At 38.5% G+C, this 20,766-nt stretch overlaps 1 protein-coding gene across 3 annotated transcripts in view; it reads right to left on the bottom strand.

The window, feature by feature from the left end:
- Positions 1 to 20,766, bottom strand: part of RNF220 (ring finger protein 220) — a gene marked incomplete at its 5' end in the record, with an annotated part of 335,258 nt that overhangs the window by 110,074 nt on the left and 204,418 nt on the right. For all 3 annotated transcript variants that reach the window (XM_083358456.1, XM_083358453.1, XM_083358454.1), the window contains one exon: positions 15,486 to 15,615. In XM_083358456.1, the coding sequence (XP_083214582.1) occupies positions 15,486 to 15,615 (130 nt within the window). The remainder of the gene's footprint in view (positions 1 to 15,485; positions 15,616 to 20,766) is intronic.

Raw genomic sequence — 20,766 nt, 5'->3', positions numbered from 1 at the left:
TTTTGGGCACCAGGGACTGGTTCTGTGGAGAGAGGTTTTCCCATGGACCGGAAGGGGTGTGGTTTCGAATGCTGCCTGCATCCCATGGATGGGGCTTCGCTTGTTTGCACGGCCTGGTTGCTGGCATGCTGTGGCCTGGTGCCGGTCCATGGACCAGGGGTTGGGGAACCCTGTTCGAAGAGATAGGGGGATTTGATAGGCAGGATATTTGTTATTGAGGCTAAGATGAATTTAGTTTTCATGATGGCCCACTTATAAAGGAAAATACCATATGCATAACTCTTGAAAAACACATTTGGAAGTATTTGATAGTATGTCCATATGCTAAGAAGTTAACTATTTTATTGTTTATAATCTGTAACATCAGCATTCTAAAACTTTTAGGCTGGAAAGAATAATTCAAAGATATAAAGAAGCAAGTTGATAAAGAACCAGTCAAAGCCACTGAAAAATTTCCGTTTTGTGTTACTGTATCTGTTTTGTAAAATCAGATCTGGACTTCCAAAGTTCTTGTTAAAAACAAAATACATCTTTCAGTCTATCCATATTGTTTGGGATGACAGTTTAACAAATCATCTGTAATTTGTCATCCTCTACACTGATAAAATTATAGCATTCAGCAATACCTTTCAGACTGTACACATTGTAAGTACTTTGAAAAAAGTTTAAGATTCAATAATTACACAAAGATCTCTTGGTGCTCTAAAAATACAATAAATAAATAAGAAATAATATTTAGCTTTCTGCTTATAAAATGTCTCAGGTAAAAGACAGGAAAATTACTATCTTAAACGTCTTAAAATACTCTTGACACCACGAGCCATTTAGACAACTATTATGGTTTGTTATAAAACTGTCCAGAATATGTCCCACAGACATAATAAGCATACACATCTATCCTGAGATGGCCTCACATATCACTGTAAACCAGTTTTTGCTTAGCTCGTGAGAACTAAGGAAGCTGTGATTGGTTCAAATAAGATGTTAAGTAAACCACAGCTCTGTGAGATGTGAGAACTCACTTTCTTAATACTGGATCAAATGTTCACTGAATAATCTCCAAGACATCTCCTAGGCATCTTGTTAACAAGATCATGGAGCATTTCTTAGATCCAACTGAGATGAAAGAAGTAATTGGAAAGCATTCATCATTCAGCAATCATCTCATTCAGCATTTTAATACCAGGTTGGAAATTAAGCTTCTTGGTAATCATTTCTTTGGAGAAATGCCTTTCTATACAGAAGAGTAAAAAAATGGCCACAAACAGCAGTGAAAAGGTTATCTAAAATTAGTTTTGATCTAAGATAGTTCCACGGCAAGACTGAATGGTGAGTAAGGTTTTTGTGCATTTGTGCACACAGAGACATATGGTCTAAATTTGAGTGGGAATGCGCTGTTAAATATATGATACAAAGGTATTATGGTCAAACAGAGCAAATACTATGTTCAAAGGTTAATTTTTAGAGTAAGCCATTTCCTTTTGTTAGTTCCATCTCCCATTAGTTCCCAAAAGTCTTAAGACAATTTGAATATCATCAAATTGTATCAATCATTTTGATTAATAGCTTGGTATATGGATTTCCCTAAGATTTGTTTAAACCCAGGATTGTGTTTCTATTGTTTTGACATAAGCTTTCTTTTGAAAAAATAAGTATATGAATGCACATATTTGATGATGTAATAGCAGATTTTTATTTGAAATAAGGCATGCGATATTTATTCATATACCAAGTCAGAACAGTAGTCTATTTCAGTGCTTTTAACAACAGATCTCTCAAAGTTCAAATTGGATTTTTCTTCCCTAGTTCTCTAAAGTTGCAGACTAAATGCTCCAGCAATGAGCTACAATATTTTTCTATTTTGGTGCATAGGTAAAGGTTCCCCCGCACATGCGTGCTAGTCGTTTCCGACTCTAGGGGCCGGTGCTCATCTCCGTTTCTACTTGCATTTTTACATGCTTTCAAACTGCTAGGTTGGCAGAAGCTGGGACAAGTAACAGGCGCTCACTCTGTTACGCGGCACTCGGGATTCGACCCGCCAAACTGCTGACCTTCTGATCGACAAGCTCAGCATCCTAACCCACTGAGCCACCGCGTCCCTTATTTTGGTGCATACACTATATCTTTTAAATAAGAGTTGCCTGAAAAAATTATCCTAAGCAACACGGTTGGATGAACAATGAAATGCTTTTTTTGAGCTACATTTGGATCCATATCCTTAGCAAATTACGTTCCAACTAAGCATCAAAATAGGGAAATACCTGTTTATTTGAGAGTTTAATGATGAAAGGTATATCAAGGCAAAATTGAAAGCCCATTTTGCACTTGCACTATAACGTGGCCTCTTCCTTATTAGGAGACAGTATTGCCATAAGTGGTATCTAGCCTACAAGGGGAAAAGGTGTTTTGTTGCAAGGGAAGAATCTACTATTTGCTCCTTTGAACTATGGAGCACCCAAGCTTCATAGACTAATGTTTATAATTTATAAATTATAAAAAACTACACTACAGCAGCAGAGAATATTAGATTTGCATTTACTGAGCTAAAAATAAATTTTGGAAAATTGTTAAAAAACAGTTCAGTACTCAGTGAGTGAGGAATCTAAATGTCTATCATCTATAAATGAGATCAGTAGCAGGAATTAAATGTTACAGTTTCTGCTATAACAAATTAACTTCAATAGAGGCAGATGGCTTGGTCATAATGTAAATGGCAATCCCTTGCCTTTATTAACACCCAAACAAAGAGACTGCAAATTAGGATAACCTGCATTTTGTATTGGGAAACAACTTTAAAAATATTTTCTTTATGAACTAAGGATGAACAGAGATTTTCTGTCTGTATGCAGCAGCTTCTCCATGAAGCAATTCTTTACATTAAGATCAACTCTCCTTGTAGATGCCTCTCCTTGTAGATCAAACACTCTATGAGCTGAATTCTTTCATTCTCGGGAAATAAAAAGATGGGAACAGAAAAATATGATGCCAGCCAACTAAAGATAAGATAGTAGCCAGAAGGAAGATTAAGGTGGAGATGTATCTTAATCCCCAGCTCTGCCTTTAATGGATCTTAAGAATTCATACAACTATCCTTTAAAGGAAAAAAAAAAGACACAGAAACATTTTCCTAGCCATTCAGGTGCCCAAAGCTATCTCCTGCCCATGCTTAAACCCACTTGCCTCTTTAGCAGGGTATTTGGCCTCACCTTTATTAGCTAATTAGTTCAATCATATGGTGCGCTTTTCATCAGCAAAATAGCTCACAATCACTGGCACATTTAAAATTACAACTTTTATTAACCTTTTTATATAGGGAAAGGAAACAGAAGCCAGGTGAGTTGCCAGATTCATTTAACATCATAAGCAAGAATGGTGTAAAGCTTGAACTTATGTGATCTGAGGCCTAGTTCATGCTCTAACACATTTAGAGCCTCAGCTGGAAAATGTGATTTAGTTTTATACTCCCACTGGCAAGAATGCAATAAAAGAATTCAAAGGCTTCAACTCCAGAGTCACACCTGTCCATATTCAGTAGTAAGTATATAGGGTAAGAATCCCACTTTCAAGGATAAGTTAAAATCATTGCACCTCAAATAACTAGACTTTTTTTATGGGCCTTTCTCCTATTTCATTAGTACAGCCACCACAAAGCAATTGAATGGGTAAAGCTTCACCAACGTGATGCTAAGCCTATTTCATTTGCTTCTATGAGGTGTAGTTAAAAGCACAGGATGCTGGTAAAGGCATTGATGCAGGGCTGGTGTAAAAGATAGCAAGCCTCAGTCAAAACAAACGAACAAACACTAATTCTTCAAAGTCATCAGCCTCTTTTTTGTGTGCAAGATTAACATTTATTCTGTGCTTCTAGACATTCAAATTTTAAAGCAAACGTTGACTAGTACTCTAGTAATATCTACAATAACTAAATGTAGCAAAACTGAGTTTTGTCTTCTTTGAGACTGATGTCATAAATCAGAAGCATGGACTTACCTCTAAGCCCAAAATCATACTTGGTCAGGGAATGATATATTAAAGAATGCCTTCCAAAATGCAGTAGGTGGGTCAAGACCAAATTGAACTTAAATAAATGATTATCAATAGATACTGATTGAGAAGGAAGGACTCACTGGAGAAGAGCCTAATGCTGGGAAAGATCGAGGGCAATAGAAGAAGGGGACGACAGAGAATGAGGTGGCTGGATGGAGTCACTGAAGCAGTAGGTGTGAGCTTAAATGGACTCCAGAAGATGGTAGAAGACAGGAAGGCCTGGAGGAATGTTGTCCATAGGGTCGCAATGGGTCGGACACGACTTCGCAGCTAACAACAACAACATATTAATATAGCTCTTCATTTGCATTTATTCAGTAATATTTTAATTCTGTCATGTCAAGATTTGATTAATTCTGGAAATCTCTTGGGAACGTACCTAAAGCCTTTGAGATCCAAAGGTGGCTGAGACTTCAGGCAATAATTCTAACTGCAACACACTTATTCAAAACATGAAGTAAAACTACATTGGGATGGTAACTACTCTTTTTCAGTCTTTGCACTGAACTGTGCACAATTTATATCTTTTGCAAGGAAAATATGCTGTCATGCAAAGGATGTTTCTCATACAAACACATACACTACCAACAGAGTGATCGCTACACCTATTATTCTGTTGACAGCACTGGTATATTCATCTTTCTGTATCTGCCCACTGTTCTGTCTTCTCTTTTATTTGCTGTCCTCCTAACTTCACAGTGTCCACAAATTTGATAATTATATTTTCTAACCCTTTATCCAAGTAATTTTAAAAAGTGTTAATGAGCATAAGATCTAATAAGGAGCCCTATGGTATGCCATTTGATAGTTTTTTCCCCCAGCTTGATGCAGAGCCATTGATATACACACATTGGCTACAACCAGCTCTGTATCCATCGAATGGTAATACTGTCCAGCCTATATTTAGACATCTTTTTTTCTTTTCTAGAATCCCATGGGAGACTCTTCTGAATGCCTTAAAGTCAAGGTACATTGGGTCCATAACATTTCTAAACCAAGGACTATCAAAAAAGAAGATCAGATTATTTTGGCATGACTTATTCTTGCTAAACCCATGTTGACTCCTGTCAAAACAAAGCATTTTTCCCTAAATACAAACTGACTGCTTAATAATCTGAGTTTTGCCTCAGTATCAAACTGATCAGGCTGTAATGATTTTGTTTCTCTTTCTTAAAGACAGAAACAAGATTTGCCCTTCTCTAATAGAGAACATTTCTTGGCCCTCTCTTATATGACAACCTTTCAGAAATGTCAAAGTTCCTATTACGCTCCCTTCTTCATTCACTTTTCTCTTCTCAAGTCTAAACACATACACTTTCTTCAGTCTCTCTTGCTTTTTAGTCTTCCGATCATCCTAGTTGCCCTTCCCTAAGCCCTTCCGGTCTTTCTGATCTTTCTTAAAATGTTGTGCATTTTAAACAGGATAGTTTCTGTCCAATGCTGACTATTATTTCCTGTGATTTGGAAACCATACTGTTCATGAGCCAAAATGTGTCTTTTTTGTACCTATCTCACAATGCTGACTCATTTTTGACTTGTGGCCCACTGCCATTCCAAAATCTTTTTCACAATCTTTTAATATATTATTACTAAGCCAGATATCCCCCTTCTGTACCTGTGCATTTTGTTTTTCCTAAATAACTTTGTGTTGTCTAGTAAATTTCATTGTTATTTTCAATCCACTTTTTTAATGTAGCAAGAGGCTTTTGAAATTTTTCTTCTACAATGTTAGCCTTCCAATCATGTGTTGTTATCTACAAATTTAATATAAAAGAAGAAGAATAATCTTGAATGAAAAGAATCCTATGAAGTAACTGGCAGCACACTCGGTGCAAAGCTTCAGTACATACTAACACTAGGTAAGGGCGGGATATAAATGGAATTAAAATAAATAAATAAATAAATAAATTAAATTTACAAAAGAAGCTTGCAGTACTTAAATGAGGCTGTAACTCGAAAAGAGAAAGACTGTGCTGTATGCAGGGGGAAAGACAGGAAAAATGCTTTGTCCAAGGCCCTTTCAGTGACAAGAATAAAAAATTCTACTCCCACAGAATTTATCATACACCCATTACAATGTTAATTGGCAAGAGCCAGGAATCAATTAATTCACAAAAAATTAGTTAAAAATTAAGATAAATCATTAAGATGTTTTAAGCAAAGGCCAAATTCTATTAATGGACGTATCTCTTTCTACAGGGATATACAGTATTAAATACTTTCTAAAATTAAAAGCTAATCCTAAAATAATAATAATAATTACAACTTTTTTTTCCTTTTCTTTCTTTCTTTTTTTAAATGCTTGTGTTGTTAAAAAACCTGGTTGCCCTTGAGTGTCTTTGGTGAAGCACAGGAGGCCTGTCATCAGCAGGACTGGGCTGAAGACAGATAAAAAAGTATCGACCAGTCGGACACACAGCTTCTGCTTTATTGATCAGGCGGGAATTTAACTTGCTGTGCATATCCACAGTGTCAGCAAGGGCCACAGGCGAAATTAAAAGTACTTGGCTTGGAGATGTCGCCATGATATCAAGGGAGGGTGGGGGAGGAGGAATGGGAGAAGAGGCAAGAAAGGGAAGGATGAGCATTTTAAAAAAGCAGATGAGGAAAAAAAAATAAAACAGACACTGACGGGAAAAAGATTACTGGATGAAGGAAGATGGGGGCCACCTGGGTTTAATTCTCACTGAATGTAATGCTAGCTAGTCACTGTCTTTTGAGGCCTGCTTAGTTGTCAAGTTGCTTTTAAGGTGAGATAAGATGAGATATTTACCATGTATTTTAATGAGCTTTGTAGAAGAAAAAAGTCCCTCACCCAGATTGTTGGGGGCAATAAGCTGACTTTGTAATAATGCCGCTTGGGGGGGTGTGTGTGAAAGCCCTAATAAGCAGGCATATACATAGAATGAAGGCTACTGCTAAGCTTGTAAGCTGCCCTGAGTCTTCGGAGAAGGGCGGGATATAAATGGAATTAAAATAAATAAATAAATAAACAAACAAACAAACAAACAAACAAACAAACATCTCTAATCTAACTTTTATAAAATTCAGTAAAACCTGACTGTTACTTGCTTTGGAGGCCTCTGAGAGCTACCTGGTTAGTTTATAACCTTAGGTATAAATCTAGGAGATCAAGATATGTGACAATAGAAGCTATATGTATTTTATGCACTTCACTTATCCTTTCAGAGGATTGGTAGTATAGTCTGTATAACTTTTAAGAGTTGGCCCCTCTAGAGGATTTTGAAATGTACAGTTGTCAGTAGGAACAGTTAATTATTGAATAATCCAGATAATTCTGTTACACTGCTTATAAGCTGCTTGTAAGGTAAATCTTAATGATCAACATAATTAAGGAGGGCAAAACACTGCATTTTTTTTCAAATTGGAGGGGTCTTATGAGCCTGATGGGATGCAATGTGCCTGATTTTCTTCTATCTGTTATGTTCTGGCAGTAGTAATGAAATAGTCTACTGACCGTATAATGCAAAAGAAAGAAGCCAGGGGAAAATTACACACTGGATATGGATCAAAAATTGAATCTTCTGAGCAAAATATGGAGAAATAACAAACAAAACCTTACAATTACACATTCCTAAGAGACAGAAAATATTTTGAATAATTAGGCACTTTCCCTTTCAAGAGGGAAATAATTAAAATTCTATTTTCTTTTTAAAACATATTTTATGTAACTTGTACAGCATATGGATGGATGTATTGTATTTAGTGACTAAATGATTTATTGCAACCATAGCTGCCTCTTTGCCAAGGAAATTTATAATATAATGCAACAACAAATAAAAGTGAGAGATGACAAAACAGCAGATGAGCAGATTCATTGGTAATCTTTCAAAAAATGATGGCATGAAGATCTGGTCTAGCTTTCATTTCTTCTGCCTATTCTTGGGTTGGCAAATTATATGTAAGGAGGGCATCAGAATGAAGAGAATATTTTATCTTCTTTCCTGACTCAGAAGTGTATTGGACAACTAGATCCACGGTGACCTAGATTTTTTTCTAGATTACCCTATTTTCATGAGTACAAACTATGAAATATTACCCTATTTTCATGAGTACAAACTATGAAATATGATGTTTTACTCTTAGTAGAACCCATCACACATCCTGACCATCTTGCCAACCAATGCCAGGTGCTCTATGTGCAAAGATACAAATGTAATATACATACGTTTCTATTCTGCATATTAGAAGCCTGAAAGGCTATTTCCAATTCATTGTTTAGTTTAGAAGAACCAAAATCTGTGGCACAAGGGTTGTTAGGAGAGAGAGAAGACTAGGGACTAGGGATATTTCAAAACTTTGTTCCTATTAATGTTTTTTTCCCCTTCAATCAAGATACTGAGTTTTGGAGAAGGCATTTCTATTCCCAAATCACTTTGCCCTAGACCAGTAATTGCTTTATTCCCAAATCCTATCCTAGGCTTCTACCAGGCACAAGCTGCAACTTGGCATTCTGTGGGTTTGAGTAGCAAGGTGGGGAGGGAAAAGGCTGCATGCAAATTTCATTTCTGAGCCACTGGTGCTGTTTCAAGTGCCAGGAGCCTCGGAGCCCCTTCTCAGCATTACATATGTAACAGCCTCATTGAACTTGACATGTCAAATTCAGGCCATTTGTGCAAAATCTCCCTTTAATAATACCGTTTCATTTCACTCAAATGAGACTTGAATGCATGTAAAATGGAAAAGGATATTTAAGCGCTAACATTAGGCAGATGTCTTGCCAGAGGCCGATTGAATATATGAGATTTTGAAGTGGTTAACACGATTTCGCTGCTCCCTCTTAGAATATGTCACCTGCTGGGCGATTCCACCCCCACCTTTTTTTCCTTTTTAAGTGAAGGATATAAATTGAAAGAAAACAAAACTACAAACTTCAGCTTGGAGGCGATTAACTCCATCTATGCTGGCATGTTCTTTTTTTAAAAAAAACAAGCTTCTATCTTTTCTATACAAGGCTGTTTAGGAATCTGTATAAAAGTAGCAGCAGAATCTGAAGGCAAGGTAGGTGATGGGAAATGTTACTAAGAAAGGTGGGAAGGACTCTTTCAAAATCATATAATTCAGCCTTCTCTATTGGCGTGATTTCTGCAGATTAAACCGAAGCTTAAGGAAAAGAAAGGCTGAGCACACAGGTAAAGCTGTTACAATGCTTAATGAATGAATTGAAGCTTCAATAGGCAACAGCACTCTTCTGTTCTATTTCTACACAATTTATTAGCCGCCTTAACCAGTGAAGCAACTCTAAGCAGTGTACAAAAGAATGAAGATTAAAAATGAAGAAACAGTAACATAAAAAGGAAATCTCTCTGAATAGGTGAAGGAACAACAATGCTGAATAAAAAAAATAGCCACTGACAAGCCACAATAGAATGAATTATAAAACTATTCCTGTACTTGAACATTGCACTAAGCATCATAACACGGACCATTGCTAATTTAGCAGGTAAGTAAGAAAAAATGTACCAAACATCAAAGGAGTTGATACTACAAGCCAACATTAGCTACAGCTGAATTTATTTTTCCCAAATAAAGGGGATATGGCTATTTAAGTAGAGAAATCAGTTGTCCTGGGATAGAATCGATTTGAAAAGAAAAGTGAGTCGACTGAAACAGAACAAATCCAGTTAAAATAGGACCTCTTTAGGACACCATTATATTCTAAATGCCAATGAAGACATAACAGTACAGCCTCATTACTGCTGCTAAGTAGACACAGGCACAGTGTCTAGAAAACACCCAGAACCCTTGAATTCAGTGATGGAAGAAGATGCACAATATAAATAAAATAAGCAAATAAATATAATGCAAACTGAAGCATAATTGTGATCTCTGTGATGTTGACAATTTCACTGAGAAACAGATAAAACATTGAATGCCAGCAACAAGGATGCATGGCTGTAACAAACTCCAGTGCTTTATTGATGTAAATGAAGGTTGTATGCTCAGGAAGATTATCTTTAAATCTCTTTGGCTATGTAAATGAACTTTCAGAAGCAATAAACTATGGTGCAGCTAGTCCTTTTATGGACCTCAAGTTAAATGCTTGTGACCACATCCAAATTGCTCACAAGTGCTACGATCATTCGATCATTCCGGTGCCCACTGATGCTGAATGCACAATATGGGCTGGGACAACATTCTCTGATGGGATGTGTCTCCTCTTCTTCTTCCCACATCTTAATCCCACCAAAGCAAGAACCTCCCTGTTCCATATTACTAAATAGCAGCGGCTGGCCATTTGGGTTACAACTAGATATAGTTGTGATGTTCTGTAGGACTAGGAGTAGGATGACCTGGGTTCAAGTCATTCTTAGCCACCAAAGCTCCCTGGGTAACTGGGTCAGTCATTCCCTAATTCAGCCCAACCTACTTCATGGGATTGTTGCTGTGGGGAAGATGACAAAAAGAGCAGCAGGATATTTATTATTTATTTATTATTTAAATTTATATACCGCCCTATTCCCGTAGGACTCAGGGCGGTTTACAGGGAAAATTAAAATACATAACAACATATGCCACTCTTACCTCCTGAACAAAAAGTGGATATTAGTCCACTAAAGAAACAAATACATTTGTTAAGTTTTATTTGTTTATTATTTATTATTCTTTTTTCATTACGGGTTGCTTATGGATTTTCTTTTTCTGTACCAGGCTAGAAGGACGGTACCGCCATATTGATTAGGAAAAACAACTTTTTCTTTTGCCAGCAGGATACATGCTACCCATGGAAGGTTCAGGAATGGGAACATGTTCTTCTGTCAGTGCAGAAACCCCATTCCCAGGAACCCCAAAGCAGCCTGACATTTAAAGTGGTTTGTTCCTATTACGAGGTTAGGGCAGGGGCTGCTAGCAGGCTGTTGATTAGCCCCTGGGGCCTGATTGATACAGGAGGCCGAAGGCTATCTATTGCAGCAGGGTAGGAGTCATTACTTAATAATTAATAAAGGCTCTGCTATTGCTGTTCCACATGCATACAGCCAGAATAGTCGAGGACTGGGAGTAAGCTGTCTTCCCCTTTTAACTGCCATAGTTATTTAAAGGAATAATGCCATTCTTTCTCATTTGTCAGCTGGACCACAATGGCTCTTGTCAGCCTTTATGATTTAGTGTTTCCTTTCCTTTCCCATTAAACACCATCCTCCCCCCCCTCCCCAAGTGTCCAGCTACAGGCTGCTCTCAGACTGCTCTCCTACAAGGCTTGCCTTGCTGTTTCCATAAGCTCTTTGAGGGCTAATTGCTTCTGTTCATTTACACCTGTTTATTAATTTGCTGTGGCTCTTTATTAAGTGGAATAGAGCCCAAAATTCACTAAAAATTATATACACAAGGGAACAGAGTGTTGCATGACTTGGCTGTTGCCCTTTTCTTTTCTCTCCCCTGCCCCCATCTAAGAAATGGCAAGTTTGGGCTCAGTACTGGAAACCAAACAGGCAACAGATATGGAGCTTGGATTCAATTGGCTTCAAATTATCTAATGTTTTTACGCTTTCATCCAGTGGTGGGATTCAAATATGTGAACAACTGATTCTCTGTGAGGATGCCGCTTCCGGAAGTCCATTCTGGGCCTGGGCAACAAAAAAAATTAGCTACCGGTTCTGCCAAAGTGGTGCGAACCAGCTGAATCCCACCACTGCTTTCATCCATTAAGACACTTTTTTTTACTGTGGAGTCCTTGGTGCTCTCTGAGATTGGTGGAGAAGTGATGGAGTTGAAGTTGCTGGAACCTTGGACGACATTGGCCACGTTATACTGGAATTTAATATAATGCAAACACGAGCAACAGAAAACAATCCAACCAGTGTCTTGAGCTTCAAAAGAGCTGACTTTAACAAACTCAGAGAGAACCTAGGAAAGATCCCATGGATGAAAATCCTAAAGGGGAAAACAACCCAAGAAGCGTGGGAAATTCTGAAAAATGCGACCATAAAAGCCTAGACCAGCACAATACCACTGAAAAAAAACAACAACAAGAAATTCAAGAAGAAACCAGCATTGCTGCATAAAGATTTCTCTGACAAACTGAAAGACAAAAAAGACAAATACAAAAAATGGAAAAAGGGGCACATAACTAAGGCCAATTATCAGCAGCCAGTCAGAATATGCAAAGATGAAGTCAGAAAAGCAAAGGCTCAGAATGAACAAAGACTTGCAACAGAAATCATGGATAATAAAAAAAGTTTCTTCCAACATATTAACAAGAAAAAAGTCAAGGAAACTTTAGGTCCATGAAAGAGAGAAGAGGGCAAGGAAATAACAGGCAACAGGGAGAAAGCAGAGCTGCTTAACTCATACTTTGCATCAGTCTTCACACAAAAAGGAACTATAGCCCAACATACCAAAAAAACACTGCAAAAGACAAATTAAAAACAAAAATTAAAATAAGCAAGAAAATGGTAAGAGAACACCTATCCAACCTTGACGAATATAAATTACCGGGGCCTGACAGATTACACCCCAGAGTTCTGAAGGAGCTGGCAGATGTTATCTCAAACCATTTTACCACATCTATCAAAAATCCTGGAGCACCGGGGAAGTAATTGAGGATTGGAAAAGGGCTGATATGGTTCCCATCTTCAAGAATGGGGGGAAAAACGGACCCAGGAAACTACAGACCAATCAGTTTAACATCAATACCTGGGAAGATCCTAGAAAAGATAATCAAAAAACAGATCTGCAAACAACTAGAAGCAAACAAAGTTATAACCAGTAGCCAGCACAGGTTTGTTAAAAACAGATCACGCCAAACCAATCTTATTTCATTTTTCGACAAAGTGACTAAACTAATAGACCAGCGAAATACTGTGGACGTAGTATACTTAGACTTCAGTAAGGCATTTGATAAAGTAGACCACAACCTACTCCTTGGTAAGCTAGAAAAAAGGTGGAATAGACAACATCACCACCAGATAAATCTGTAGCTGGCTGGCAAACTGTACTCAACGAGTAGTCCTCAATGGCACTACATCCACAGGGAGAGAAGTAAGCACTGGGATGCCACAAGGTTCCGTCTTAGGCCAAGTACTCTTCAATATCTTCATCAATGACTTAGATGAAGGAATTGAAGGGGAACTCATTAAATTTGCAGATGACACCAAACTGGCAGAAGTAGCCCACACCCCAGAAGACAAACTCAGGTTCCAAAAAGATCTTGAAAAACTTAAACAATGGGCCCTATCCAACAAAATGAGTTTCATTGTGGAGAAAAGCAAAGTTTTACATTTAGGCAGGAAAAATCAAAGGTAAAAGTATGGATTGGGTGAGACCTGGCTTAAAAACAGTAACTGAGAGGGACCTTGGAGTCCTAGTGGACGATCACTTAACCATGAGCCAGCAGTGTGCAGCAGCAGCCAAAAATCCTAATACAATCCTGAGTTGTATAAACAGAGGCATAGAAACAAGATCACATGAGGTATTAGTACCACTTTATAAAACCCTAGTAAGACCACACCTACAATACTGCAGCCAATTTCGGTCACCATATCACAAAAAAGATGCTGAGAGTTTGAAAAAAAAAATCCAGAGAAGAGCAACTAAGATGATCAAAGGCCTGGAGACTAAAACATACGAAGAATGGCTGCAGGACTTGGGTTTGGCTAGTCTAAAGAAAAGAAGAAATAGGGAGACATGATAGCTGTATTCCAGTATTTAAGGGGCTGCCACAAAGAAGAGGGGATCACATTATTCACCAAAGCACCAGAGGGCAGGACAAGAAACAATGGTTGGAAAATGATCAAAGAGAGAAGCAACCTGGAATTAAAGAGAAGCTTCCTGACAGTGAGGACAATTAACCAGTGGAATAGCTTGCCCCCATTAAATCGTGGGCGCTCCATCACTGGAGATTTTTAAGAAGAGGCTAGACAGTCACTTGTCTGAGATGGTATAGGTTCTCCTGCTTGAGCAGGGGGCTGGACTAGAAGGCCTTCAAGGTCCCTTCCAGCTCTTTTCTATTCTAAATAGTTTTCTTGCAGACATTTTGTTATCAAACTAGGTAACATCATCAGTGCCACAAAAAAACATCAAGCTCAGAGAGTACAGAGGACCATGCAGTTCAACCTTGAGCTACAAATATTATTTTCAACCAACACCTTGTTTTACCTTGAGAACAGACCTTGGACCAAGTTAAACTCCTTTTCCAAACTCTCACAGTGATGGACTTTTGGGGTATTGGGGCTTTTAAAACATCATGGCTCCAGGTTTCCTGCCATTCCCAACCACCTGATGACTTTTCTTTGCTTACTGCTCCCACCTCCCTGATCTCTTTCTTTACTACCTTTTAATCATGATGGAATTCATTAATGAATGAAATAAACACTCACTCTCTCTCCCAGGTTGCAGTTTTATTGAGACAAGGACAGGAATCTGTTGCAGTGATTTCCTAAATAACTGCTAACAGTTAAAATTCAATTAATTTTTTAAACAGGACTTTTGCTATGCTAGTGAGAAAGCAAAAGGCAACTATAAACTTGATTCAGAGCAGAGAATAAGGGAGGGGGAGGGAGGAAGGGCTCTGACTTTGTGTTCAAATACTTAATCTCTTCTCTACTTTCTTAGTTGTGAGACATCCAAGAAAATGATGCAGTTGTTTATAGGAGTCCATGAAAAAAATAGCATTAATGTGTTTCTTTTTTTTACTTTTTATCTGCCTTCTTAAAGGATTTTAATAAAAATTATATGTAAGAATGTGCCTAGTCCATGAAAGGAGAAGTTGGAGTGACATTGATTACTGACCAAGGTTCCCAGGAAATATTGTCTTCCAAAAGACAGAATTTCTAAACTTTCAGTGTTAATCCCAAAGCTTAAGTTAGTATGGAACTAATAAGAAGTCAAATATATCCTGAAAGCAGATCTACCATGGAGAGTTGGTATACAATTCTCATCAGCAGGCATACTGGTAGAGTTGGCTGATGGAATATCTTATTTTGGTAGATCTTTGGGGCTGAGAAAGTAAGTTCATAAAAAAAGGATATACAGGTGATGTAATAAGAAAAAAAATCCCTAATACATTAAAGCAGGGGTGTCAAACTGCCAGCCCGCAGGCCGGATGTGTCATGGCAAAACCACGCCCACCCCACTGCTGGCAATGGAAAAAAAGTTGAGATATGTCACGACACATCACGTGACGTTGCGAGTTTGACAGCCCTGCATTAAAAGGTTTTACATTCTTCACCAAGAGAGAATAGAATATAAAGAGTGATCTCATTGGCTATAAAAGAAAGATCTTCAGTTTAATAGATCTAGGGCAGGGGTAGGCAACCTTGGCTCTTTTATGACTCATGGACATAGCTGACTCAGGAATTCTGGGAGTTAAAGTCCATGAGTCATAAAAGAGCCAAGGTTGCCTACCCCTGATCTAGGGCTAAACTCCATATGATTCTGGTAGGACAGGACAGGTCAGAGAGCAAAGTTGCTGTCCTTACCTGATATTCAGCTGTGTTAACTTCTCCAGCTCCTGCTCCATATGCTCCTGCAGCTCACCTGGACGAAGCAAAACCTGACAAATAGGGCAGATAGGAGCTTGGCTGTCAAAGAGTGTTGCCTTCTTCTTGCCTGTAGGGAGACAGAGAGCATAGCTTTAAATTTCAAGCATCCAGAGTATTCACTTCCTATGCCTTGTATAACATAAATATTTATCCACAAAGAAACTTTCTGTTATTTATTAAGGAGCCAGAGTATAGCTACTACTTATTTTGCATACCAACCTTGTTTTTATTTCAGTAGTGCCTTCCACTCTGCTTAGCTAAGATCAATGTGGAATTTCCTGTTTTCCCAGTGGTTCTAACTTGCTGTTGTAGCTAACCTGAACCCTGGTTTAAGTTTAGACTAGAGCAGGAATGTCAAACTACCGTCCTGCAGGCCGGTTGCATCATATGGAAGCCGAGCCTACCCAGCTCCGGCATTGCAAAAAAAGTCATGATACATCACAACACATCATATGATGAGGCGAGTTTGACACCCATGGACTAGAGTTTCTTTGAAGTCAAGGTAGGATTATCGGAGAGAGATGGCAAAGGAATGATAGGCTAAAGAAAAGTTCAGTGTTCCACTATGTAATCTATCTAATAAGCAGAAAAAGGTAAGTGTCATGGTCCCTACAGACAGAGACGAATAAAGCAGTACTCCTCAAAAAGTGTTTATTAGTTACAAAGTATCAGCACGGTCAAAAGTGAAACCAAGTCTGGATACACAAGCAACAATTCCCCAATACAAAGTTAAATGTCCCACCCACAAAAGCTATGTAAGCAACTACGTTCCCCAATATGGTTATTTGGTGGGCTTTTTATGAAACACCCAGTCTCTAGTCTTGGGAGCAGCCGATGACCTTGGTTCCCATGGGACAAAAGATTATTTTGACTAGTGAAGCACCAGGGCAACCCGCCTCCCTCCGTTCTATGTGACAACCTAGAATGAGAAGGAAAATGGCTGCAGCCATGCTCATTTGTAGAATTGACAGTAAGTTCAAGAACAGTTATTCTTTACATATGTGGAAACTCATCTCTGGGGACAAAGCACCATAACATATTTGAGGGCAAAGTGGCATAATATTGTGGGAACTGATACCACCAAAAAAACAGACTCCATGAACTGCAGAGTGTCATTTAATATACAGTGGTTTTCCAACAGGAATATAATTTTCTTATAACATGATGGGAAATACTTGGCTCTCTGGCTGATTTCAAAAGCTCTCTATAAGTGATCAGTTCAGACTCCCATAAGAGTTAACTGTCCCTTCCCTATTGCTCTATCTCAGTGATTCTCAAATGGTCTATTACAATCTCCCCATATTCACCAAGTGCAATCTGCTCGCCTACATTCTCATATTCATCTCACTTCCAGTTAATTGGGCAAAGCTTACTCACTGCCTCAGCTCTCATCTGTCTGCTCACTGCAAGTCAGCTGGCCAAATCAGAATGTGCTCACTACCTCAGCCACCAACAAACCACTGATGAAGAGCTTGGAGGTTGGCTAATGGCAGTTATAATCAGAACTGGAAAAGGGTGCATTGAGATAAGCATTGAAGGAGCTACGTGTGTAGTAGATCCCTCTCATGAACGTGAAATAAGTTTTGTCTGAAGGCAAGGTCACGTAGTGCTTTATTCAGAGAAAAGTTTGCGGTAAAAAAACTGCTGCCTACTTGCAGTTCAGCCCTGAAGCAAGGTGTGACAATTGTGAACATGATCAAATAACAATTTTTCAGCTCATGCCTTTTCAACATGCCATAAGTAGAAATAAGTAGCGAATACTGAACCCTGCTTCTTAAGCAGTAAATAAATGCTTGTTTTGGTTTTTGAAAATTGTATTCTTAATTGTGCTCTGATGCTCTTAAAAATTAACTTGAAGGGAGTGCTATCTTTTACTAATGTGGGTGATCCTCTGCTTTTCCTCAATGTTTATTTCGTGGTTAATGACTGCAGAAAAAATTGTCCAAAGCAAAGAGAATATCAAAGAAAAAATGTGTGTGTGTATAAGAGAGGGAATGAAAAATGCCATAAGAAAAAAAAAAGTATTTGTGTAATTTATTTGCCACCTTAATTCCTAAATTCCTATCCATATTCACTTTTGCCTATGGTTCTATGTGCTGCTTGCTTCATCTGTACAGGAATATAACCTTTGAAACAAAATACAATTGCTCACCTTAGCTTTACAGGAGTACTGAATATATACTATTATGCATATTCATATGATGCAAAGGAACATATGCATAAAGCTTTGCTGTAAGTAGAAAATTCATTTTGTATAAAATAGCTTTGAAAGTGAGAATGTCCAATAACAGTATATTTTACCCAGCAGCATTAATCTAAACTTTCAACTGTAAACCCCATTGATCACTCTGGTTGAAACCAACCTTAAAAAGAACTAAGACTAATGTTCTCTCTCCTGTTGAATTGAATGTGAAATTTAAGTCATATAGTTTGAATTAAGGCACCTCATTCCAGTTCAATGTGGAGATGAACAGTGATTCCTATTAATGTAGAAGCAAAGCTGAGGAGAAGCTTCCAGAAAAGAAATTGGACATCTTGAATTCTATGAAAGGTTTGAAGTGATTAATAAAATACACATGATGTTTAGGAAAAAAAATACCATTCATACTTGCACTGCTCAAATGCTCAAGCACACGTATTTTAATATTCTTGCTATCCTGATCTAAAGGTATCCCTTGACTTATGATTGGTCATTTAGCAATCATTTGAAGTTCCAGTGGAGCTACCAGGAGAGTACTTACAAGCCAGATTAAAAGTTCTGATAGTCGTTCCCCCTGCGGCCATGAGATTTCACTTCGGGTGTTCACAACCAGGCTGCATTTACAGTTGTTTGCAGTGTCTTGTTTTATCATAAACCCCCCCCCAAAACCCCCCTGCTGGTATTTGACAAAACAGCATCATTGGCTTGCTTAATAACTGAGGATTTGCTTAATAACTGCAATGATTTGCCTAAGAACTGTTGCAAAAAAAGCTTGTAAAATCAGATTAGTCATGTGATCAACTCCTTTCATGACTATCTTATGGCCATGATGAGCAGGCTCCATTAAGGTTGAGGATTACCTGTATGTGACGAATTGCTGCTAGAAATTTACCTTGATTGTATCTTTCTTCTGAGAAAAAAAAATAACACTAATAAAACAAAAAATGCAATTCAAGGTGCTGGTTGTCACCTTGACCATAAATTCCTCCAGTTACGTGAAGAACTGACTATCTTTTCCCAAGAGTCTCTACCCATCTGATTCATCTAGTTGATTGAACATGCTGCAGATCCCGTCAGCCAAACAGTGTTGCCGGCAGGGACTAAAAGACTTCCCTTTTCTGCACAAGCCCGTTCTGTGGAATATCTTTCCCCTGGAAATTAAAATGGCCCCAATCCTGTTTGCCTTTCATAAGGATTTAAAAACCTGGCTGTGATTCTGAGTTGGGGCATTGAATGTGTTAAATGCCCTGCTTCTTGGCTTTATGTTAACTGGTTGACTATCTCAGCTGCTGTGTATATGTATTTTGGATGTTTTTATTGTTTTTAAATGCTTTTTACTGTTTTTTTAGTTTTGGAGTCGTAAGCCACCTGGGGTCATTGATTGAGATGGGCAGCTATACAAATTGAATAAATAAATAAAAATCCCAAATCTGAGTTGAAGAAATGAGTGAATTTTGTAATGTTTTGAATCATTTCTGAAACACATCACTGTTCTTACATAGCAGAATTGAAATATGTGGGCTTAGGTTCCTATGATTAAAAATCTCTTTGAGACTCTGTTACTTGTCCTGGTCAAGGGCCATTGTAATAACAGTGTCCTGTAAATACAACAACAAACTTTAAAGCATGTAATAAACCCACAAAGAGCCACAAGGCCATTCATCTGATGCATTGTTGTGTTAGTTGCTGTAGTCATCAGAGGGTGCTGCAAACAGTTCTTACGGATGGCTAGAAAGGAGAATACTTTATAGTTTGTTAGTGACATCTATTGTGGAGCGCTCCTACTGGAATATTTATGTATTAGACATGGATCAAATTGGTTAAATCTGTACAAGAGGCAATAATGCACCATAAAGCAGATTGTGTGCAATGTGGCCTTCCAATCAAAACCCCAAATGTGCCATTTTATGACCGGAAGCTAGCAAAAAAAAAAGCAGAGCCCAGTTAAATGAATCCTCTTAAAAGGAGTAGACTTTCCCCAAGGGAGAAAATGTTGGCACACACACTTTGCTTGGGTGATATAAAGGGGTGTAAAGAGAAGTGTTGTAAAGGAAGGAACAGCTGTTGTAATATGCTTTAACATGAGCAATAGGGAAATAAGTCTGGAAATAAGCTGCCTTTTGCTAGCAATTATCTAATTAGGATGTCATACCTCCAGGCATTGTACATTTTATTGTACATTTTAATTTCAAGATCCCTGCTTTAGGTTTCTCCTTTTACTGTCAACCTACCAGCTATCTTTTCCTTTCATATTGATGAGAGGATCTAGGATGGTCCCTTCCCTTCTGCATAGCTGCCAAGAGAATTTGAATAACTGAGTTCTTGGGAGAAGCAGGAAGACATCTTAGATCAGGATGAAGCGGGGAGCAGGAGGGAAGCCCTAAACCCCCCCATCCTGTTTTCCTTTTGAAATTCAAGCACTGTATTCTTTCAAAAGGGTCGTGGTGGCTCAGTGGGTTAGGATGCTGAGCTTGTCGATCAGAAGGTCGGCAGTTTGGCGGGTCGAATCCCAAGTGCCGCATAACAGAGTGAGCGCTTGTTACTCATCCCAGCTTCTGCCAACCTAGCAGTTTGAAAGCACGTAAAAATGCAAGTAGAAAAATAGGGACCACTATGGTGGGAAGGTAACAGCGCTCCGTGCGCCTTTGGCATCTAGTCATGCCGGCCACATGACCACGGAGATATCCTCGGACAAGCGCTGGCTCTTCAGCTTTGAAACGGAGATGAGCACCGGCCCCTAGAGTCGGAAACGACTAGCATGCATGTGCGGGGGCAAACTTTACCTTTACCTTTTATTCTTCCAAAGCAATGGGGGAGGAGACAAAGGAGAGCTCCCTAAAGTCAGATTCCTCCCCCCCTATATACACCTGCTTTATTCCTGGCCAATATGCAACACACCTGAGGAAGATAAGTAGCCTGTCTTCATCACTCTCTGTGACTCTCCCATATCCATTGTTGCTTTTCAACCACAACCAGGGCAAAACAATCCTCCCACTTTGACTGGAAGGTGAACAACCC

This window comes from Vipera ursinii (genome assembly GCF_947247035.1).
Source record: "Vipera ursinii genome assembly, chromosome: 3".
Classification (NCBI taxonomy): domain Eukaryota; kingdom Metazoa; phylum Chordata; class Lepidosauria; order Squamata; family Viperidae; genus Vipera; species Vipera ursinii.
Note: the sequence above shows the minus strand (reverse complement) of the source record. Positions and strands in the feature narration are given on the sequence as shown.